The 24,923-nt window shown below is 35.4% G+C and overlaps 1 protein-coding gene across 1 annotated transcript in view; it reads left to right on the top strand.

Annotated features, from left to right (window-relative positions):
- The window catches only part of SHCBP1 (SHC binding and spindle associated 1), a 36,962-nt gene extending 14,319 nt beyond the window's left edge, over window positions 1-22,643 (top strand). The window contains exons 8-13 of the mRNA XM_059045664.2: window positions 59-179; window positions 4,189-4,320; window positions 4,999-5,117; window positions 19,187-19,273; window positions 19,638-19,779; window positions 21,329-22,643. Of these exons, the coding sequence (XP_058901647.1) occupies window positions 59-179; window positions 4,189-4,320; window positions 4,999-5,117; window positions 19,187-19,273; window positions 19,638-19,779; window positions 21,329-21,654 (927 nt within the window). The 3' untranslated portion in view covers window positions 21,655-22,643. The remainder of the gene's footprint in view (window positions 1-58; window positions 180-4,188; window positions 4,321-4,998; window positions 5,118-19,186; window positions 19,274-19,637; window positions 19,780-21,328) is intronic.
- The last annotated feature ends 2,280 nt before the right edge of the window (window positions 22,644-24,923 follow it).

Raw genomic sequence — 24,923 nt, 5'->3', positions numbered from 1 at the left:
AATACTCAGGTTGCATTTGAGGGGTATATACTTGCAATATGTTGTTGTTGTTTTCTAGTTCCATAGTGATCCGTTGTCTGCTATAAATGCCTGCTATGAGGGCGACACTGTTATTGTTTGTCCTGGCCATTACGTGGTACATGGTACATTGTCCATTGCTGACTCCATTGAGTTAGAAGGTGAGTATGGAAGATCATACAACCAAACTCTCCTGCATGACACGCTTAAGATAACAGTAAATCACTGATCTTGTTGAAGCTCCGAGAATTTGATTTCAACCCATTTGATTTCAAATGAGTTGCCTTGAAACATTAAGGGTTTTTGGAGTGTATAGGTTATTGACTCAGTGTTTGAGCAACGTGAAGTGTGATTCTTTCTGGCATTATAAATGTTGGACAGACAAAAACATAGAGAAAATAAACCATTAGGAAGAAGTATAATTCCAGATTATAGGTGGTTGGTAAAAAGGAAATTCATTATTAGAATTAAAAAAACATTCCAAGCAATATTTTTTAATTTGTTGCTTCCTCTTATTTCATATATGTTGTGGACATATTGGTGCTTTTTTTTTTTTTAATTTAGCTTACTTTTGTGAAAGGTATAGGTCCAACTTGAAATTAGATGCAAAATCTTTTATCTTAATTCTTTAAATGCTTGTTGAATGTCGTAGATTCTAAAGTGTACTTTTGAGAACATTAATGTTGAAAGAGTCTTTAAAAAATAACTTTATTTATTTAATTTTTGGCTGTGTTGGGTCTTCGTTGCTGTGTGCAGGCTTTCTCTAGTTGCGGTGAATGGGGGCTACTCTTCGTTGCCGTGCGAGGACTTCTCATTGCAGTGGCTTCTCTTGTTGTGCAGCACGGACTCTAGGTGCATGGGCTTCAACAGTTGTGGTAGGTGGGCTCAGTAGTTGTGGCTCGTGAACTCCAGAGCACAGCCTCAGTAGTTGTGGCGCCCGGGCTTAATTGCTTCGTGGCATGTGTGATCTTCCCAGACCAGGGATCAAACCCATGTCCCCTGCATTGGCAGGCAGATTCTTAACCACTGCACCACCAGGAAAGTCCTAAAACTAACTTGTTAGGAGTTAAAATCTTATTGTACATTTAGAGTGATTCCTAAATTTAGGTTACTTTACAGTAGTTCACCTTCGTCCTTTGTATTTGCATAGTGTGTCAAATTTAGATGCACCTGTTCAACTATTTACCAGAAGAGCTTCAAGTTAGCAATAAAGCTTGTCATGCAAAAAATCATATATCATTTTGGGACTGGTGCAGCTGTTCGCAAACTGCTTAAGCTATGTTCTTTAATTTTATCTTGTCGAGAGTTCTTAATGGAAGCAAGGCTGGGAATTTAATTTCCTGCTGTTCGCTAGTACACCACCTCATCCCCTTTTTTGTTTTATGTGTGTAATTTTTGTTCTTTTTCCTCTCCAATATTTGATATATAATAGATGTGTGTTTATAAATAACACATCTGCAGGATAAAGCACTGCAATAAAAACACTTTATTTTTTTGGCATAGTGCAAACAGCATTACTATTACAGATTGTATGGTGGATAAGCATTCTTCCTAGATTGGTGAGGAAATTATAATGTAATTGCCAACATGTCATAAATAAATATGGAATAAATATGGAATTCTGATAGTTAAAAGTGTAAGAATGACTGTAAATTTATGAACAGAGGGCATTTCTGAGAATTTGGGGAATCAGGTGATATCTCTAGTGTGAATATATGGAGTACTTGTTCACGAGTAAGATTAAAGCTTATCTGACAGCTTTTCTGATCTATAGCTGACACTTAAAACAAGAGATATATATTGAGTATCTGCTATTTGCAGGGTATTAACAGTACTTATAATAGGATTTTTCTTCCTTGTTTAGAAAATCCATTCAGTTAGGCGAGGGCTTTGTGTTTTAAACTGCTAAGATTACGTAACTTGTTTATATAATAACTTGTTTATATAATGTAATATGGCCATTCTTTTTATATTTTTAATTTTTCACATGATAGAAAGCCATAGCTATTATAAAAATGTGCAAAGTACAGATAGACACATAAGAAGAATCGGGGAAGGACTTTCCTGGTGGTGCAGTGGTTAAGAATCCGCCTGCCAATGCAGGGGACATGGGTTCGATCCCTGGTCTGGGAAAACCCCTCATGCCATGGAGCAACTAAGACCACGTGCCATAACTACTGAGCCTGCACTCTAGGGCCTGAGAGCCACAACTGCTGAGCCCGTTTGCCGCAACTACTGAAGCCCATGCACCTAGAGCCTGTGCTCTGCAACGAGAGAGGCCATCGCAGTGAGAAGCCCGTGCACCACAATTAAGAGTAGACCCCGATCGCTGCAACTAGAGAAAGCCCATGCACAGCAATGAAGACCCAATGCAGCCAAAAATAAATAAATAAATAAATAAATATTTTTAAAAATCGGGAAAGAAATTTACTCACAATCTAATCATCCAGAATCCACCACTGGTAGCTTTCCCGTGTGTGGAGTCCTCTTGCATTCTCTAGTGTCCCCAAAGGCTTGTCTGTACTCTTCAAGTACAGAAAACTTTAGTGACTGCCTGTTTAATGTTGTCACTGCTTTCATTTACTCACGCAAAGACTCAGCTTTAGACAGTGAGAGTTATTTCTTAAAGCTTTGTCTATGTGATTCTGTTTTATGATAAACGTCAGGCTGAGTTTTCTAGTGTTCTGATACTCCAGTTTTTCATAAGCCCATTCAGAGGTCTGGCCTGTATTATTAGTTGATTAAGATTTGTAGAGAACAATGTTTTTTATTGGTTAACAAGGTAGACCTATTTTTCCAATAACTAAAACTGTTCTAAGTCAGTTTGTCAGATTTTAGGTCAATCTGTTTAAGAGAATATAAGATTTAGAAAATCTTGAGAAATGCCTAGGCTTTTTCAAACCTAATTACGATACAATAATAGAATCTTAGAGTTGGGAAATAAAAAACTTGTAAGGCTAAATGCTTTAAAGCCCTCTGACCCAGCTGTGAGTACTTAAGATTATTACTTTTTTAAAACTTATTTATTATTATTTTTTAACATCTTTATTGGAGTATAATTGCTCTACAATGGTGTGTTAGTTTCTGCTTTATAACAAAGTGAATCAGCTATATGTATACATATATCCCCATATCTCCTCCCTCTTGCATATCCCTCCCACTCTCCCTATCCCACTCCTCTAGGTGTTCACAAAGCACTGAGCTGATCTCCCTGTGCTGTGCAGCTGCTTCCCACTAGCTATCGATTTTACATTTGGTAGTGTATATATGTCCATGCCACTCTCTCATTTGGTCCCAGCTTAACCTTCCCCCTCCCCATGTCCTCAAGCCCATTTTCTACATCTGCATCTTTATCCTGCCCCTGGGTTCTTCAGAAGCTTTTTTTTTTTTTTTTTTAGATTCCATATATATGTGTTAGCATACGGTATTTGTTTTTCTCTTTCTGACTTACTTCACTCTGTATGACAGATTCTAGGTCCATCCACCTCACTACAAATAAGTCAGTTTCGTTTCCTTTTATGGCTGAGTAATAGTCCATTGTATATATGTGCCACATCTTCTATATCCATTCATCTGTCAGTGGACACTTAGGTTGCTTCCATGTCCTGGCTATTGTAAATAGAGCTGCAGTGAACATTGTGGTACATGACTCTTTTTGAATTATGGTTTTCTCAGAATATATGCCCAGTAGTGGGATTGCTGGGTCATATGGTAGTTCTATTTTTAGTTTTTTAAGGACCCTCCATACTGTTCTCCATAGTGGCTGTATCAATTTACATTCCCACCAGCAGTGCAAGAGGGTTCCCTTTTCTCCACACCCTCTCCAGCATTTATTGTTTGTAGATTTTTTGGTGATGGCCATTCTGTTACTATTTTTTTTAATAGCAGTTTTGTAAGAGACTTTAGTGTTGAAACTGGTATGAGATGGTTGATAGAGGGTAGTTTTCCTGATATGCAGGCAAATTGAGGAGTTGTTGTTATTAAGAATTGTATACCTTGGTAAAAATTAAGCAAGATATGTGGAGAGATAATTAGATTTTATTTAAATGTAACTGGGTTAACTGGTCTCATATCATTTGGAGTCATTTGAAATAGAGGAATCTATCATAGAAATTTTGTGTTTAGACATTTCCCCTCACCTATCTTAAATGTTCTTGCTCTCTTCCTTAGGATATGGTCTACCAGATGATATTGTGATAGAAAAGAGAGGCAAAGGAGACACTTTTGTGGATTGTACGGGTGCGGATATTAAAATCTCAAGCATAAAATTTGTTCAGCATGGTGCCGTGGAAGGAATCTTAAGTAAATATCTGAATATTTCATTTATTATTTGTTCCAGACTTTGAAGGAAAACTGTGCTTTCCCTGGAAGATAGAATTTAATAAAATACCATTCTTGAGTAGTATGCAAGCCTGATTAATTATTTATGTACATAGCTTGACAACTGAGGAAGTTTACTCTAAAGTGAAAAATAGTTCAATGTATTCTTGAAAATTTGTTAGTTTAATATTTGTTTCTGTGTGATCATTTTTTTTCTTTTAAAACATTCCAGTATTGTGATCTGTGTTCTTTGTATTTGATTTAGCCCTGAACTCAAACCAGATATCTTCACATTGTGATAGTATTTATTTCCTGGGATTTGTATCCCTTATTTTGAATTGGTTCTCCTTTTCTTCTCTCTTCTAAGATAGTCATGAAACTTACTTTCTGATATTTTTTTTTGTAATGAGAAGTGCTTTTTAACTTGATTTTGCATTTCTGAGGGCAAGTCATTCTTTTTTAAGAATGCTGCTTTTAGATTTTATCAATAGAAAATAACTCAAAATAGTCATTGTTTTATAAATTATGAATTCATAATTCCAGTAACAGAGTTTAAATGAGAAATACTTAGACTGTATCTAATATCAGCTCTAGGCCATTTCTAATATTGGAAAAGACACATTATTTCTTAAAGTATTTGAATGCATGTTTTCATCATAGTTATTCACAGTGGCAAGACTACATTGGAAAACTGTGTATTGCAGTGTGAAACTACAGGAGTCACAGTACGAACATCAGCAGAATTTTTAATGAAGAACTCAGATTTATATGGTGCCAAGGTATGATAATCTCTTATGGGAAGTAGTTTAGGTTTAAGTTCTAAATAAGTAAATAAAATGTCCTGGCATAAGATGTAAATGCATACTCCTGTTCTCTTTCTTCAAAGAAGTTCAGATTCTTCCATGTACTAAGTCAGCCGGACTCAACTGTATAAGGTTCATCTTATTTAGCATTTTCAAAACAGAGATTAGGAAGTTTCTCTGTCATACCTTTAAAAGAGGTTAGACCCTTTAAGTTGTAACTATGTAAATGATGTTGTAACAACTGAGGCTGGGTTGATTTTTTTTAATTAAATTTTTATTTTGAGATTGTAGATTTACATTCTGTTGATTCTGTTGTAAGAAGTAATACAGAGGTAGTCTGTATGTGTATCCTTTACCAGTTTCCTCTAATTGTAACATCTTCCAAAACTATAGTACAGTATCACAACCTGGATAAGATTGATTCAGTCAAGTTGAATATTTCCATCACTACAGGGATCCTCCATGTTGCCCTTTAAAGCATATCTAGGTGCCTCTCCTTCTGACCTTCTCATTAATCACAGGCAAACGCTAATCTGTTCTCCATTTCTGTTATTTCATCATTTCAAGAATGTTATATAAATAGAATCATACAATATACAACCTTTGGAATTGGCTTTTTTCACTCAGCACAGTTCTCTGGAGCTTCACCCAGGTTGTTGCATGTACCAATAGGTTGTTCTTTTTTATTGCTAAGTAGTATTCCATGTATGGTTGTTCCACAGTTTAACTGTTCACTTGTTGAAGGACATCTGGGTTGTTTCCAGTTTTTGGCTCTTGTAAACAAAGCTGCTATAAACATAGGTGTACAGGTTTTTGTGCAAACATCGTTTTCATTTCTCTGGGGTAAATGCCTAGGAGTGCAGTTGCAGGGCATGTGGTTAGTTGCATGCTTACTTTCTTTAAGAAACTGCCATACTTTTTCAGAGTAGTTTCACTAGTTTACATTCCCACTAGCAATGTTTGAGTGATCCAGTTTCTCCATATCCTAAGCAGCACTTGGTTTTTTCACTACTTTTTGATTTTAGCCATTCTGTTAGGTGTGTGGTTTTAATTTGCATTTCCCTAGTGATTAATGATGTTGAACATTTTTCATATGCTTATTTGCCATCCTTATCTTCAGTGAAATGTGTATTCATGACTTTTGTCCATTTTCTAATTGGATTGTTCTTTTTTACTATAGAGTTTTAAGAGTTCTTTATAAATTCTAGATATGAAGCCCCAATTGGGTATGTCATTTACAGATATCTTATGCTAGTTTGTAGCTTGTTTTTTAATCATTTTCACATGGGCTTTTGCAGAGCAAAGTTTTAAAATTTGATGAAGCTGAATTTATCAATTTTTCCTTTTATGTGTAAGAAGTCTTTGTCTAGCCCTAGGGTGCAAAGATTTTCTCCTTTTTTTTTTTCAATTTTATAGTTTACATTTTACATTTAAGGTCATGAACCATTTCTGAGTTAATTTTGGTATAAGGTGAGTTTTAGGTCAAAGTTCATTTATTTGCTTATGGATGTCCAGTGGTAACTGCACCATTTCTTGAAAAGTCTATCCTTAAATAAATTGGTTTTGTATTTTTATCAAAAATAATATGGGTATGTTTTTGTGGGCAATTTCTGGGTTCTCTAGTAGAATAATTCCTCCCACTCTCACTTGTCTTTTTTTAAATTGTTTCAGCTGTTCTAGTTCCTTTGCCTTTCAATATAAATTCTAGAAATATCTTGTTCGTATCTACAAAAAGTCTTGCTAAGATTTTAATAGGACTTTCAATAAACCTATATATCAATTTGGGGAGAATAGACTTTTTTTTACGTTGAGTCTTCTGATGTGTGAAGATGGTATGTCTCTCCATTTATTTAGATCTTTGATTTCTTTCATCAGCATTGTGTAGTTTCAACATACAAGTCTTGTATATGTTTTTATAGATTTGTACCTAAACATTTCATTGTAAGTGATATTGTATTTTTAATTTATTGTGCTTATTGCTAGTATATTGAGATACAATTGATTTTTGTATGTTTGATTATATCCTGTGACCTTGCTGAACCTTCTTATTAGTTCTAGGCGTGTTTTCATAGATTTCATGGGATTTTTCTATGTAGACAGTCATGTCATCTACAAATAGAGACAGTTTATTTCTTCCTTTCCAGTCTGTTTGCCTTTGGTTTCCTTTTCTTGCCTTATGGCACTGACTAGAACTTCCAGCGTTATGTTGAATAAGTGGTGAGAGTAGATATCCTTACCTTGGTCTTGATATTGGGGGACTGTATTCAGTATTGTACTGTTAAGTGTAAGGTGTTTTTTGCTTTTTTAAGAATTAAAAAAAATCCTTTTTCAGCTGTATTGAGGTGTAGTTGACAGAAATTTTATATATTTAAGGTGTCCAATGTGATGGTTTCATATAAATATACATTATGAAATGATCATCACAGTCAAGCATTCATTACCTCACATCATTACCTTTTTAAAAATTCCCCATCTGCTTTTCCCTCTGGCAACCACCTGTTTGTTCTCTGCATATATGACTTTGTTTCTGTTTTGTTTGTTCATTTGTTTTGTTTTTTAGATTCCACATATAAGTGAAATCATACACTATTTGTCTTTCTCTGTCTAACTTATTTCACTTTGCATAATACTGTCTAGGTCCATCTTAGTCATCGCAAATGGCAAGATTTCATTCTTTTTTATGGCTGAGTAATATTCCATTTGTGTATGTGCATGTGTGTGAGTGTGACATTACATCTTCTTTATCCATTCATCTGTTGTTAGGCACTTAGGTTGCTTCCATATCTTGGCTATTGTAAATAATGCTGCAACGAACATACATCTTTTTGAGGTATGTATATTTTTTTGAATTAGTGTTTTCGTATTCTCATATAAATATCCAGGTGTGGAATTGCTGGATTGTATGGTAGTTCTGTTTTTAATTTATAGAGGACTCTTCTTACTGTTTTCCATAGTGACTGCACCAATTTACATTCCTACCAACAGTGTACTACGATTTCCTTTTCTCCACATCCTTGCAACACTTACTGCTTATTGTCTTTTTGATCATAGCCATTCTAACAGGTGTGAGGGGATATCTCACTGTGATTTTGATTTGCATTTCCCTGATGATTAGTTATGCTGAGCACCATTTCATGTGCATGTTGACCATCTCTATGTCTTCTTTGGTAAAATGTCTATTAGGATCCATTTTTTAAGCTGGTTGTTTTGTTTTGTTTTTATGTTAAGCTGTATGAGTTCTTTGTATGTTTTAGATATTAACCCCTTATCTGATATATTGTTAGCAAATATCTTCTCCCATTCAGTAGGCAGCCTTTTTGTTTTCTTGATAATTTCCTTTGCTATGCAAAAGATTTTAGTTTGATGTAGTCCCGTTTCTTTATTTTTGCTTTTCTTTCCCTTGCTTAAGGAGACATATCTAAAAAATATTGCTCAGACCAATGTAAAAGAGGGCACTGGCATTGTTTTCTTCCAGAAATAGTCTAGTTTGATTCTTGTGTGTGTAGCTGTCCAGTTTTCCCAACACCATCTGTTAAAGAGGCTGTCTTTTCTCCATTGTATATTCTTGCCTCTTTTTATTGTAGATTAATTGTCCAGATGGTGGGCTTCATTTATGGTCTCTCTATTTGTACCATTGATCTATGTGTCTGTTGTACCAGTACCATACTGTTTTGATTACTGTAACTTTGTAGTATAGTTTGAGGTCAGGGAGCATGATACCTCTTGTTTTGTTGTTCTTTCTCAAGATTGTTTTGGCTATTGGGGGTCCTTTGTTTTTCCATACAAATTTTAGAATTATTCTAGTTCTGTGGAAAATGCCATTGGTATTTTGATAGGAATTGCTTTGAATCTGTAGAGTGCCTTGAGTAGTATGATCATTTTAACAGTATTCTTTCAGTCCATGAGCACAGTATATCTTTCCATCTGTTTGTGCCATCTTCAATTTCTTTTGTCAGTTTTTTAAGTTTTCTATGTATAGGTCTTTTTTTTTTTTTTTTTGGCTGCACCATACATCATGCAGGATCTTAGTTCCCTGACTGACCAGGGATTGAATCCACACCCCCTGCAGTGGAAGCATGGAGTCTTGACCACTGGACCACCAGGGAAGTCCCATAAATATAGGTCTTTTACCTCCTTAGTTAGATTTATTCCTAGGTATTCTTTTAGATGTGATTGTAAATGGGATAGTTTTCTTAATTTCTCTTTCTGATAGTTGTTAATGTATGGAAATGTAACAGATTTCTGTACGTTAATTTTGTATCCTGCAATTTTACCATATTCATTGATGAGTTCTAGTAGATTTTTGGTGGCATCTTTAGGATTTTCTATGGATAGTATCATGTCATCTGAAAACAGTGATGCTTTTACTTCTTCTTTTCCAATTTGGATTTCTTTTATTTCTTGTCTGATTGCTGGGGCTAAGACTTTCAATACTATGATGAATAAAAATGGCAAGAGTGGACATCCTTGTCATGTTTTCCTGATCTTAGAGAAAATGCTTTCAGCATTTCACCACTGAGTATGATGTTAGCTGTGGGCTTGCCATATATGTCATTCATTATATTAAGGTATATTCCACCAATGGACACTTTGTTGAGTTTTTTATCATAAATGGATATTGAATTTTGTCCAGAGTTTTCTCTGCATCAACTGAGATGATCAAATTATTTTTTATTCTTTCATTTGTTAATGTGTTGTATCATGTTGATTAATTTGTGGATATTGAACCATCCTTGTATCCCTGAGATTAATACCACTTAATCATGGTGTATGATCCTTTTAATGTATCATTGGATTCTGTTTGCTAATATTTTGTTGAGGATTTTTGAATCTATGACTGTCAAGAATATTGGACTGTATTTTTTTTTGTTTTTTTGTGGTGTCTTTTTCTGATTCTGATATCAAGGTGATGCTGGCCTCATAGAATGAGTTTCTGAGTGTGCCTCTTCAATTTGGGGGGATAGTTTAGGAAGGATAGATGTTAACTCTTCTTTAAATGTTTGGTAGAATTCACCTGTGAAGCTGTCTGGTCCTGGACTTTCGTTTGTTGGGAGCTCTTCTATTACTGATTCAATTTCATTACTGGTAATTGATCTATTCATATTTTTAATTTATTCCTGATTTGGTCTTGGGAGATTGTACATTTCTAGGGATTTATACATTTCTTCTAGGTTGTCTATCTTATTGCCATATAATTGTTCCTTATAGTCTTATGTGGTCCTTTGTATTTCTGTGGTGTCAGTTGTAACTTGTCCTCTTTCATTTCTGATTTTATTTGAGCTTTCTTTTTTTCTGTGTGAGTCTGGCTAAAGGTTCATCAGTTTGATTTATCTTTTCAACGAACTACCTCTTAATGTCATTGATTTTTTTCTATTGCTTTTTAGTCTCTATTTCATTTATTTGTACTCTGATCTTTATTATTTATTTCCTTGTCCTAACTTTGAATTTTGTTTGTTCTTTTTCTAGTTCCTTTAGGTTTAAGGTTATTGTTTATTTGAGATTTTTTTCTTGTTTTCTGAGGTAGGTTTGTGTCACTATAAACTTCCCTCTTGGAATTGTTTTTGCTGCATCCCATAGATTTTGGATCACTGTGTTTCTATTTTCATCTGTCTCCAGGTATTTTTAAAATTTCTTTGATTTCTTCAGTGACTCATTGTTTGTTTAGTAGCATATTGTTTAGCCTCTACATGTTTGTGTTTTTTGCATTTTTTTTCTTGTAGTTGATTTCTAGTCTCATACCACTGTGATCATAAAAGATGCTTGATAGGATTTCAGTCTTCTAAATTTTTGAGATTTGTTTTGTGGCCTGTAGAATTGTCCATGTGCAGTTTAAAAGAATGTGTTTCTCCTGCTTTTGGATGGAATGTTCTCTGTGTATCTATTAAGTCCATCTGACCAGTGTTTCCTTATTGATTTTCTGTCTGGATGATGTATCCATTGATGGGGTGTTAAGTACCCTATTATTATTGTGTTACTGTCAATTTCTTACTTTAAATTCTCCAAATGTGTCAGTGCATACATATTTACAATTGAAATATCTCCTTGTTGGATCTGTCCCTTTATCTTTATATAATGTCCTTTGTTGTCTCTTGTTACAGTTTTTGTTTTAAAGTCTATTTTGTCTGATATAAGTATTGCTGTCCCAGCTTTCATTTCATTTACATTTGCATGGAGTACCTTTTTTCATTCCCTCACTTTCAGTCTGTGTGTCTTTAGATCTGAAGTGAGTTTCTTATAGGCAGTATATATACAGGTCTTGTTTTTGTATCCATTCAACCACTCTGTGTCTTTTAATTGGAATGTTTAGTCCATTTACATTTAAAGTAGTTATTGATAGATATGTACTTGTTGTCATTTTGTTAGTTGTTTGGGGGTTGTTTTTGCAGTTCTTTATTGTTCCTTTTTTTCTTTAGTTCTCTTCCCTTGTGATTTGATGATTATCTTTAGTGTTATGTTTGGATTCCTTTCTCTTTTTTGTGTGTGTATCTATTATAGATTTTTGATTTGTGGTTATCATGAGATTTACATATAGCAATCTTTATGTATATGTGATTATTTTAAGTTGCTGATCTCTGAATTTCAAACACATTTTAACAACCCTGCAGTTTTACTCCCTTCCCCCTACAGTTACTGGTTTTTTTTTTTTTTTTTTTTTTTGCGGTATGCAGGCCTCTCACTGCTGTGGCCTCTCCCTCTGCGGAGCACAGGCTCCGGACGTGCAGGCCTAGCGGCCATGGCTCACGGGCCTAGCCGCTCCGCGGCATGTGGGATCCTCCCGGACCAGGGCACGAACCCGTGTCCCCTGCATCGGCAGGCGGACTCTCAACCACTGCGCCACCAGGGTAGCCCAGAGTTACTGGTTTTTTGACATCATATTTTACAGCTTTTTGTTTTGTATGTCCCTTAACTACTTATTGCAGATATAGATGATTTTACTATGTTTTTCTTTTAATCTTCCTACTAGCTTTGTACATGGTTGATTTACTACCGTTACTGTATAATTGCCTTTATCAGTGAGCTTTTTCCTTTCATAATTTTCATGCTTCTAGTGTGGCCTTTTCTTTTTTGCTTAGAGAATTTCCTTTGACATTTCTTGCACAGCTGGCTTGGTGGTGCTGATTGCTTTTAGCTTTTGCTGTCTATAAAACTTTTGATCTCTCCATCAAATCTGAATGAAAGCCTTGCTGGATAAAGTATCTTTTTTTTTTTCCCAACATATTGTATAATTCATTTTATGTGAAATGTCCAGGACAGCCACATCTATATGGATAGAAAGTACAGTATTGATTGCCTAGGGCTGGGAGTAAGGTGGGGAAGAGGGGATTGGGGTAATAACTGAAGGATGCAGGGTCTCTTTCTAAGGTGATGAAAATGTTTTAACATTGACTGTGGTAATGGTTACAGAACTCTGTGAATATACTAAAAACCATTGAATGGTACATTAAACTTAAGTGGTTGAATTGCATGGTATGTGAGTTGTATCTCAGTAAGAAGGGAATGATGTAGCCAGGATGGTGGGAAGCATCCTTTGGGCTCCAGCTTTCTCCTTGACCCTCTCTATCCTCACTGTCCCTACAGGATGTCTTCCTTCCCACCACGTTCCAGTCCAGGAGTGTCTTGATCTGTCCCTGGCCATCCCTGTTGCCTTTCTCTTCTTTTGGGTGGACTATGAAGTATGCTGGCCTTTCATTAGCTGGTGTCTGATATCGGGATTTCTTCATCTTTGATTATTGAAGTATAGTTGATATATGATATCTTGTTAGTTTCAGCTATATCGCAAAATGATTCAGTTTTATATCTGTATATTTTTTCAGCTTATTTTGCACGGGTGGAGTATTCTTGATTTTAGGTTTTTCCCTTTTATCACTTTAAATATATTGTACCCTTTGGCTTTCAGAGTTTCTGCTGAAAAGCCAGCTGATAGCCTTATGGGCATTCCCTTGTACATAACTTGTTGCTTTTCCCTTGATGTTTTTAATATTTTCTTTATCTTTAGTTTTTGTCATTTTAATTATAATGTGTCTTGATATGGTCCCTCTTAGGTTTGATCCTATTTGGGACTCTCTTTGCTTCCTGGACCTGGATTTCTGTTTCCCAGGTTAGGGAAGTTTTCAGCATTTATGTCTTCAAGTATGTTCTCTACACCTTTCTCTCTGTGTTCTCCTTCTGGGATTCTTATTATGTGAATGTTGTCCTATAGGCCACATAAACTGTCCTCATTTCTTTTTATTCTTTTTCTGTGTTCGGCTTCAGTGATTTCTACCTCTGTCTTCCAGCTAGCTGATTTGTTCCTCTGTATCATTTAATCTACTATTGATACCTTCTAATTTATTTTTCATTTCAGTTATTGTATTTCATCTCTGTTTGGTTCTTCTTTATATTTTTTAAATCTTTATTAAACTTCTCTTTATGTTCATCCAGGTTTCTCGAGTTCTTTGATCATCTTTTGAGCATTACCTTGAACTCTTTATCAGGTGGATTGTCTGTCTTCAGTTCACTTAGTTCTTGTGGGGTTTTTATCTTGTTCCTTCTATTGGAACATGATCCTCTGTCACCTCATTTTGCCTAATTCCTGTTTGTGGTTGCCTACCCTGGGGGTGTAGGTCTTGACTGTACTGGTTCTCTGCCTCTCCTATCTGTCTCATTGCAGTTCCTTCTTTATAACTTTAATTGTGGGAAGTATTTTCTGCTAGTCATCAGATTGTTCTCATTGATAGTCACTCTGGTAAATAGTTTAATTTTGGTGTGCCTGTTGGGAGAGGTTCTCAGAGTCTTCCTACTTTGCCATATTTGCCGCCGGTGTAAGGTTAACTAGGTTTTTTGTAAATATTCTTTATCAAATTAAGGAAGTTCTTTATTTCTGTTTTCTGAGAATTTTTGTAATAAATTTGTTTTGGCTTTTGTCAAATGCTTTTTTCCTGCATCAATTTTTGCTGGATTACAAGTGATTGATTTTCAAATTTTGAACCATCCTTGCATCCCTGGAATAAGCCTCACTTGGTCATAATATATAATTCTTTATATATTGCTGAATTGTATTTGCTAATATTTTCTTAGGAATTTATATGTCTATATTCATGAGAGATATTGGTCTGAAGTTTTCCTTATTTGTATTGTCTTTGTCTGGTTTTGTTATCAGAGTAATGCTAGCTTCATGAAATGAATTTGAAAGTATTCCCTCTTCTGTTTTCTGGAAGTGATTGAATAGAATTGGTGTTAATTCTTCTTTAAGTGTTTGGTAGATTTCTCTGGTGAAATCATCTGGGCCTGGAGATTTCTTTTTTGGGAGTTTAAAAATTATGGATTAAATTTCCTTAATAATTATCGGTCTATTCAATGACTTATTTCATGTTGGGTGAATTAATGGGTGCACTCATAGGGTATAGAGCCCCTGTGACCAGGACCCAGTCTGTGGTGAAGGGCTTTCCTATTTGACAATGATGGCAGCAGGCTCCTGGCACACCTGCTACATGCACCATGTTGCATGCAGGGGTGTTGCTTGCACACCCCTCCCCCCGTCCTGTTAGGCCTCACACCAGCCTGGGGATTCAGATGGACCATTTCTTCTTCTAAGTTGTCAAATGTATAGAGTTGTTTGTGGTGTTCCCTGATTCTTTAGATGTTTGCAGGGCCTGTGCTGTTTCATTCTTGATATTAGTAATTAGTATTAATTATTAATTAATTATATAATAATAATTATTAATATTGATATTAGTAGTTTGTGTAGTCTCTCTCTCTTTTTTTCCTTTATTCTTTGTGAATCTTGCTGGAGGTTTGTCAATTTCATTGAATTTTTTCAAAGTGCCAATTCTGTTTCATTGATTTTCACTATTCTGTTTTCAATTTTATTTATTTTTGCTCTTGTCTTTATTATTTCCTTTCTTCTGTTTACACTGGGTTTATTTTGCTCTTTTTCTAGGTTCTTTGGGTGAGAGCTTAGATTGTTGATTTGAGACTTTTCTCTTTTTGGATGTATGCTTTTAATGCTATAAATTTCCCTCTTGGCACTGATTTAGCAAATTTTGATAGGTTGTATTTTCATTTTTGACCCATGCAGTATTTAGAAGTGTGCTATTTTGTTTCCAAGTATTTGGGGTTTTACTATTATCTTTTGTTGTTGATTTCTAGTTTGATTCCATTGTGGTCAGAAAACACACTGTATGACTTCAGTTTTTAAAATTTTGTTGAGGTTTGTTTTGATGGTGCAGGATATGGTCTGTCTTGGTATATGTTCCATAGGCCCTTGAAAGGAAATGTGTATTTTGCTGTCATTGAGTATAAATGTCAACTAGATTGTGTTGGTTGATAATGTTTTTGAGTTCTTCTATATTCTTTCTGATTTTCTGTCTAGTTGTTTCAATTTTTGAGAGATAGATTGTTAAAGTCTCTTACTATAATTGAGGATTTGTCTTTCTCCTTTCAGTCCTATTAGTTTTTGCTACACATATTTTGTAGTTCTGTTATTTGGTGCATACCCATTTAGGATTGCTTTTTTTTTTTTTTTTTTTTTTTTTTGGTGAACCAACCTATTTATCATTATATAATGTTACTGTCTATCTTTGGTAATTTTTTTGCTTTGAATTCTACTTTATCTTATATTAATAGAGCCACATCTTCTTTCCTTTGATTAAAGTTTGCATGGTATATCTTTTTTTTTTTCAAGATTTTTTTGATGTGGATCATTTTTAAGTCTTTATTGAATTTGTTACAATATTGCTTCTATTTTATGTTTTGGTTTTTTGGCCGCGAGGCATGTGGGATCTTAGCTCCCCGACCAGGGATCGAACCCGCACCCCCTGCATTGGAAGGTGAAGTCTTACCCACTGGACCAGCAGGAAAGTCCCTGCATGGTATATCTTTTTCCATACTTTTATTTTCATCCTGTCTTTATTGTTCTGTTTGAAGTGAATTGTAGGCAGCATGTAGTTGGATCTTGTTTTTTAATCCACTTTGCCAGTCTTTGTCATTTAATTGGTGTATTTAGACCACTTATATTTAGTGTAATTATTGATGTTAAGTCTTTATTCTGCCATTTTATTTTTTGTTTTCTATTCTGTTTTTTCATTTTAATTTTTTTGCCATCCTGTGGGTTACCTGAACATTTTTTAGAATTCCATTTGTTTTTGAGTATATCTCTTTGTATAGTTTTTTAAGTGGTTGCTCTAGGTATTGCATTATATGTACATAACTTACCACAGTTTACTGAGGTTATTTCACCAGTTTGAGTGAAGTTTAGAAACTTTACCTCCCTTAACGTCTCTTTACCATCCCGTCTGTAATATAATTACTTCAATATTTCCTTTTCAAACTTCTAGACACATTAGACCACATTAGACAGTGTTATGTTTAATTATGATGTATCTTGAAATGGATTTCTTTGAGCTTATCCCATCTGGGGTTTTCTCAGCTTCTTGAGTCTGTAGGCTTAATGTCTCTTGCCAAATTTGGGAATTTTTAGCTATTTCTTCTTTGAATTTTTTTTAACTTCACCCTTCCTCTCTTCTTCTAGGACTCTGATGACACAAATTTTGGATCTTTTGTTATTGTCCCATAGGTCCCTGAGGTTCTGTTCACTTTTCTTTTTCAGACTGTTTTCTCTCTGTTGTTCAGACTGGATAATTTCTATTGTTCTGTCTTCTGTTTCACTGATTCTTTCCTCTGTTCTTACCTTTCTGCTGTTGTGCCCATCCACTGAGCTTTTTATTTTAGTTATGGTATTTCTCAGTTCTGAAATTTCCAGTTGGTTCTTTTATCTTCTGTTTCTTTGATGAGATTTTCTATTTTCTTGTTCAGCCTGCTATTGATATTTTTCATTTAAGTATATTCATAATTGCTCATTAAAGCAATTGGCTGCTTTAAAATCCTTGTTAGCTAATTCCATCATCTCTGACATCTTGGTTTTGGGATTTACTGATTATCTTATTAAGTTTGACATCTTCTTGGCACTTGGTATGAGAAGTGATTTTCCACTGAAACCTGGACGTTTTATATTATACTATGAGAATCTGCATCCTTTGTTTTAGCTGGTTTCTCTTACCCTTGTTACTGCCAGGTGGAGGTAGAAGTCAAAGTTCCCCATTTGGCCTCCATTGACATCCAAGTTGAGTTGGGAAGCTCTTTCTTACTGCTGGGTGGGGGGTGAGAATTCCAGCTTCTTACATGTCTCCACTGATGCTCTGGCACATGGCAGTGGTCTTGTTACTACTGGCAATGGTGAAAGTCTTACACCCTCCACTGGGCCTGCTCTGACACCACTGCAGTAGGGAAGGGGTGTGGCACCTTGTTATTATCAGTTGGGGATAAAAGTGCAGGTCCCATATGTAGTCTCCACAAGTGGGAGGGCCTTGTTACTAGCTGGTGGGGATGAAAATCCTTGGCCTTAACTGAAAATCCCAGTGTGGGTGTGGTGGTGCCTAGTCATAGCCTCAAGAGGGTGGAAGTCTAGGCTCCCCTTGGCACTTGCCAGCATGCGTGGGGGTTGGCCAGTTTTTTTCCTGTGGTGTTTGGATAGAACAGAGTTGTTATTGTTTCAAAGTTTTCTGTCCTTCTAGGCTTGCCTGGTCCTTTGGCTAAAGAGAGCAGGCTTTTAGGGAGACATTTCTGGTCTGTTTGGCACTTATGTATTGCCATCTTCTTTAGCTTCATGTCTGGGAATATAAGGCAAAAAGAATACCCAGGAAATGCACCAATGTGTTGGTGTCATTCCTCAGGTGTTGAGGTGTCTAGCTGGTCTGCCTTTTCAATCATCTTATGTTTGTTTTATATATGATGTCCATGGTTTTTACTTGTACCATCATCTTAGAAGTGGCAGCCTCTTCAGTTTCTTTTTAGTTACTGAATATCTGTTCAGCTTCATAGCATATTTTGAACATGATTGTCCCATTTACTAAGTGGCTGTGGCTTAAGTTATTCTTCTCTTTAAGTTTTACATGATTTCTGATAATTTGATATTTAATTTTAACTATTTCATTCTGTATGTATTTTTAATGTTATTGCCCCTAAATCTTTTTTTATATATAGCTATAAACTGAAAATCTTAGCTGAAGACCCATTTCCCAGATCTTTTGACCTCTCTACAGAGAGTTACGTTTGTGTGTAGTGACCATCCCACTACATATAAGTTTTAGTAATACCTGGAGGGGAAATTAATAATAAATGTTTTCTCATGGCACACTCCCATTCCTAGGGAAACAACTCAGCATACATGCAATAGATGTGTCATAAATGGTTAATAGCAACTCTTCTTCATCTAGGATATTGTGTATGAAATTATTACAAAAATGAATTTTTAAATAATCATAGAGGTTTGAGCCGAACCATTTTTACCTACTAAAGTGCCTAACATAGCATCAGGAAATCATTCCTATTATTGTTACTTTTTTTGTTGATACCATGTGGTACCAAGAGACAATGTGAGAGCATTGGGCCATGCATGGATTGTTCTGGTTACTCTGTAGGTATAAACAGGACACTTGAATTGGTTACTAATTTAACATGTGTGTAGTAGGGGGGACCATTAATTATTTTAATTCATGGAAGTGATTTTCAAGTTAGGTTGGGATATTTTTAAACTGGTGTGCTTTAAAAAATGTAGGGCCTTATTTCTATCTACAGCTTAACAATATTTTACTAGATTTGAACACTGTTCTCCAACTAACTGAGTATTTCTGAGAGAATGGTCATTTTTAATAAGTGTATCTTTCAACATAATTGTTAACTGACTTTTTTTGGGCAGAATCAGAAAACTGATTTGTCCCAGATGAAAGAGAGTGAAATAGTAAACAAGTGTTGAAACTCTTAGCCATTGTTGTGTGTGTGTGTGTGTGTGTGTGTGTGTGTGTGTGTGTGTGGTATTTGAAAGTAATAAATGATAGACAACTTGCTGGAAATGAAGCAAATGGAAATGTTGATTAGAAATACCTAATAAAACTTTCTATAAAGTACTTTATATTTGCACTGCATTAAAGTCTAAGAAGTGACAAACCTTCTTTTATAGTCTTGCCTATTTTAAACTGATTGTCATTACCTTAAAATCTAACTTGTAGGGTGCAGGTATAGAAATATATCCTGGGAGTAAGTGCACCTTGAGTGACAATGGGATCCATCACTGCAAGGAAGGGATCCTCATTAAGGTGAGCACCTGCTGAGACACCCTCTTTCCAAAGGTTAGAATGGTTTTACCCAAGAAATAATTATGTTTTATTAAATTCCCACGTTGTTCCTGTTCTCTGGTTTTGAAAAGCATAAACAGTATGTAAATTTTAATAATATCAAGAGTTGGTGGTTGAAAGTCTCTTGTGAGAATACTTTGTTATCTATAGATCTGCAGAAATGACAAAGGAATGCTGTGTCACTCAGAGCTCAGATTGTGCTACCACGTATTAATAAGCATAGCTTTCTATTTTATTTTTAGAATAGCCTGGAAAAAGTGAGATTTTTAAAGCAGGCAGTGTTGAATGTGACAGTTCCTTAAAATATTTGTTTTCAATGTCACAGGACTTCTTAGATGAACACTATGACATTCCCAAAATAACCATGGTGAATAATGTCATACATAATAATGAAGGTTATGGTGTTGTCTTGGTGAAACCTACAATTTTCTCTGACCTGCAAGAAAATGCCCAAGATGAAACTGAAGGTATGGTATATTTAGTAATTTTCAAAATAAAAAACAGACCTAATTTATTGTATTTCAGCATTAAACTCTGATTAAAGATCTTAATCTTCTCTTTAAAAAAGATAACTAGCATATGCTTAGGCATGGAGATAGAGAAGCTTGATAAAGCTATAACATTATGGAATCTTGGAGTGAAAGAAACTTTCACGGTCAACTAGTCAGCTGGTCAAAGCCTTGATGTGTGGTTTCTGTGGTCCTGCAGTTCCCTTCTTACCATGCTTGGCTTTCTATAAATTTATAGAATAAGGATAGGCATATGATACCAATGGTGGCTCCCTCTGGCATTTGTTAAGGATGGAGGCAGAAAAATGAATGTGCCAGGTTGAAGGCTGCATTTGACTGGAGGGGATCATGGAGTTCACCTCTAGTTTTTATTTGTAAAAGTAATACCTCCCTTTCAGCTGTCTTTCTTGGTAGCAAAGCTGATCTAACACAGTGGGAAGTTCATGAATTTCAAGCCATGACCCAGATTACTATGAAATCTCAGTCATGGAGAAGGATTGTGCACTGGCATAGGTGAGGAAAGTTTAAAGGATGATGAGTAGTCCTTGTCATCCTTCAGGATCCACTCCAGCTATCTGGTAGTTCTTTTTCTCCTCACAGTTCTGTAGGTCAGAAGTTAAGGTGAGCTTGGCTGGGTTATCTGCTGAAGGTCTCACAGGGTGAAAGAGGTATCAGCTGGGAAGGGCCCTTATCTGAAAGCTCTGGGGTGAGAATCTGCTTCTAAGTTCCTTTATGTTGTTGGCAGAATCAATTTCCTTGAGGTCATAAGACAGAGGTCTCTACTTTTTTTGCTGTCTGTTGGCTGAGGATTGCTCTCAGCTCGTAGGGACCACTCTTGGGTCCTTGCCCCATAACCCCCTCCATTTCAGTAACAGAAGACCTCCCTCAAAGCAAATCTCTCATGTTTCAAATCTTTTTCATACTCTGAATCTCTTTATGCTTTTCTCTTCTTCATCCAGCCAGGGAAAACATTGCTATTAAAGGGTTCATATGATTAGGTTACATATACCTGAGTTATCAACTGATTAGTAACCTTAATTACACCTGCAAGGTCCTTTTGCCATTTAACAGTTATGAAAATAACACCAAGTGGCAGATGGCCCTGCATCACGGGGCCATCTAGAATTCTGCCATCACAGGCAGTCACTTATAAAGCTGCTAAATTGGGAGTTCCTTTAGGCAAAGTAGCAGTTTTATTTATCTTTGCATCTAGCTTCTAATACAGGGCTTAGTAAATATCCAGGAGGGGTCTGTTGAGTAAATGAGATCTAGGATAAAAAGAAAATTCAAAATTGGTAATCTTGTATTAGGGTCAGGAGACCTTGAAGACTAAGACACCTGCTTGTTGAGATACTTATGGCAGAGAGTTTGTGAAGTCCAGTCAGATGACAGCTGGAATCCTTAACAGAAAAAACTTGAAAGCTCTGAGAGACTGTAGAAATACATGTTTTAGTTGGGTTAGTTCGTATATTTAACTCTATTTGTTATAATTTTTTTGTTTCTTCAGAAAATAAAGCATTTAAAGTTCAGGCAAGTGGAGAGGCAGATGTAGCTGAACCAGTGGATCTAGAAGAGCTGATTGAATGTGCAACTGGTAAAATGGAGCTTTACGCGAGAGCTGACCTTTCTGAGCAAGTCGAAGGCAATTGTGAAATTGTAAATGAACTAGTTGCTGCCTCCACACAAAAAGGCCAGTTGAAGAAGAAAAGGTTGAGTGAACTGGGGATCACGCAAGCTGATGACAACTTAATGTCACAGGAGATGTTTGTTTCAATTGTGGGGAACCAGTTCAAGTGGAATGGGAAAGGGAGTTTTGGCACATTTCTCTTCTGACCACTGTGATGTAAATAGATAGCAAAGTATTGGATTTTGCACATTCTGCACCCAAGAATCACTGCTGCTATCATACTTTGCTTCATGTCTATATTTTGTATCTGATATATTCGATTGGGTTTGAGTGAAACATAGATTTATTTCTGTCTGCAGGTGTTGCACATAAAACACTCTTTATAAAGAAGGTCATAAAAACATAAAATAGAAAATATTTGGAGATTTCTTATCTAGAAAGTCTTGCTTTTTCAAACACATAGTTCTCATATTAAATCTATTAATAACTTTCTAGTATAAATACACTTTAGCACTTCACAGAGGAGGAACAAAGGCAGGGAATGCAAGATGAGCGCACAAAAACGCAATAGACATCAATGTGCAGTATTCTTATAGTTGTCTTTTTAATCGCAGTTATAGTGAGTCTGATATCCATGCTTTATTTGCATAATACTTGTCTTAAAAGCTTTTATGATTGGGAGGTTATCTCCCTTATCAGGCTTATTATTGAGAATCTGAGTGGGAATGCCTTTTTATGTTGAACTATGTAATCATCAAAACAGTAATAGCATAGCAGGTTTGAAACAGAAATGAAATGTGTTATTCAGAGCCAATGCATACATAGAGCATTTTCACTACTGCTGAATATGAATGATTAAAAAGAAGGTGCTTTTCTTTCACCAACAGTATTCTGATCAAATTTCTTACGTAGTCAAAATGATTACCTATACAACCTGTATCAGCTCTGTGTTCTTGATATCATATTGTAAAATACAGCTTTTAAAAGTATTTATATTTTTAAAAAGTATATGTGACATTAAAATTCCTACTGATTAAAATTATAATGTTGAAATAATAAATTGAATCTTGGTATATTTTTCCAATTGCATTATGGGCCATAGTGCCTGTGTAGCATGTGTGATCCTTTGAAATACATACAATATTTTGATATTGTTTTAGTGTTTCAAAGAGAGTATTAAAATTTTTTCTCAGTCAAGTCGTTTCTTAAATTTGAATAAATTATAATTTTATTTTTCAGATGCTACTAAATGTGGAAGGATTTATGTTAGATTTTTTTGTTTGACCATTGAAAGGCATTTTTCTTTTTCTGTTGAAGTCCTGTTGCAAAAGTAATGCTGATTAATTCTGCATCACCTTGAGCCAAATACTTATTTAAAAACCATTTATTCAACTTAAAAAAATCAGGGCTTCCCTGGTGGCGCAGTGGATGAGAGTTCACCTGCCGATGCAGGGGACGCGGGTTTGTGCCCCGGTCCGGGAAGATCCCACATGCTGTGGAGCGGCTGGGCCCTTGAGCCATGGCCACTGAGCCTGTGTGTCCGGAGCCTGTGCTCTGCAATGGGAGAGGCCACAACAGTGAGAGGCCCGTGTACCGCAAAACAAACAAACAAACAAACAAAAAACCCCAAACAAACAAACAAACAAAAAAAAACCAATTGGTTTTCCAATTAAATTTCCTTTTTATCTTAGAGTTTAGACTTTGTATATTCTCTTGTAACTTGCTAGAGTATAAAGAGAATGACAAGTAACTAGGTAAGTTACTTATTTTTCCTTATTATAGGATGATGGTTTTTCAGATTTCATTTCTATCTTAGTTTAAATCTAATCTTACATTAATTTTTATTCAAATTTTAAACTATTAGTGAATAAGACTAGTGTATTCTTACTTAAGTCATGTAGAGTACTTTTGCTTATTGGGGAGAGTTGAGCATCTCAGACGACTTAGTCCGTGGAGTAGAGAGAGCCCTGGAGGGATGTGGATTTGACAGTTGAGATGAAAACACTGACATGGAAAAAGTATTTACTTGAGTTTTAAGTATTAATGTATAGTCAAATCTGCTCTTCTGGGTCTTGTGACTTGTTTACATAGGGCTTGTCTATTACAAGATTATAAAAATATTTTATATTCTAATATAAGTAGGCTTGTTTAAATTCACATTTCTAATCCATCTGTAATTTGGTTTTATGTGTGATATGGTGTAGAACTCTTTTTCTCTAAATGGTTAGCAAGTTCTCTTGATATTGTCTATTGAATAGTTCATTTTTTCCCCACTTAATTGGAATCATGCTGAATTCCTGTTTGCCTACAGTTGACCCTCTGGCTTAAAAACTCTTGTCTGATAATCTCCAGCTAAATGTATATTCTGTTACTAGGATCCAGCTCACTAGCACTCAATCATATTTGACTAGAAAAAAATGTTTTCTAGCCATCCTGCATTGTAGCAAGTTGTTTTTCCTCCTAGTAACTTGAGGAAAACGTAGCCTCACTTCCATTCCATTCTTATTTTTCAAGACCTTCTTGGCTATTGAACTGCTTTTTTAAAATTACCATTTAGCAGCTTTTTTGATATAATAAAAAATCATCAATTTTAAGTCTACAATTCTGAGTCTTGACAAATATATATAGTTGTGTAACTACTACCACAAACACAATATTGAAAGTTTCTGTCATCTTTAAAAGTTCTCATTTTTTCTTTGCAGTCAATCCCCCCCCTCCCCAACCTTGGACCCTGGCAACCTCTGATCTGCCTTCAGTCACCATAGTTTTGCCTTTTCTAGAATTACATATGAAAAGAATGACTCATTATATAGTCTTTTGTGTCCATCTTAAGCTTAGTATAATGCTCTTAAAATACATCTATGTTGTTTCCTGTGTCAGTAGTTTGTTTTTATTGCTGAGTAGTTTTCCATTGTGTGGATATTGAGTATTGTGTATTCATTCACCTGTTGATGGGCCACATGGGTTGTTTGTAGTATTTGATTATTATGAATAAAGTTGCTAAGAATATTTGGGTAAAGGTTTTTGAACATGTTTTTATTTCTCTGGTGGTAAATACCTGTGAGTGGGATGGCTGAGCTGTATAGTAAGTGCACATTTTACTTTATTAGAAAGTTCCAAATTGTTTTCCAAAGTGACTATCCCATTTTGCTTTCCTACCAGGAGTGTATGAGAATTCTAGTTGCTCTATATCCTTGCTAACGCTTGATATTGTCATTCTTTTAAGTTTTAAGTATTCTAATGGATGTGCAGTGATAGCTCACTGTGTTTTTAATTTGCATTTCCTGTATGATTAATGAGTTTAGCATCTTTTCATGTGCTTTTTTGCCATTTCTATATCTTTGGTGAAGTGTCTATTCAAATCTTTAGCCTATTTTAGTCCCCCCAAATCAGGTTGTTGTATTGAGTTGTAAGGTTTGTGTGTATTTTTAAAAAAATTCTGGGTGCAAGTTTTTAATCAAATATATGTTTTGCA

This window comes from Kogia breviceps, chromosome 18 (assembly GCF_026419965.1).
Source record: "Kogia breviceps isolate mKogBre1 chromosome 18, mKogBre1 haplotype 1, whole genome shotgun sequence".
Taxonomy (NCBI): Eukaryota; Metazoa; Chordata; class Mammalia; order Artiodactyla; family Physeteridae; genus Kogia; species Kogia breviceps.
Note: the sequence above shows the minus strand (reverse complement) of the source record. Positions and strands in the feature narration are given on the sequence as shown.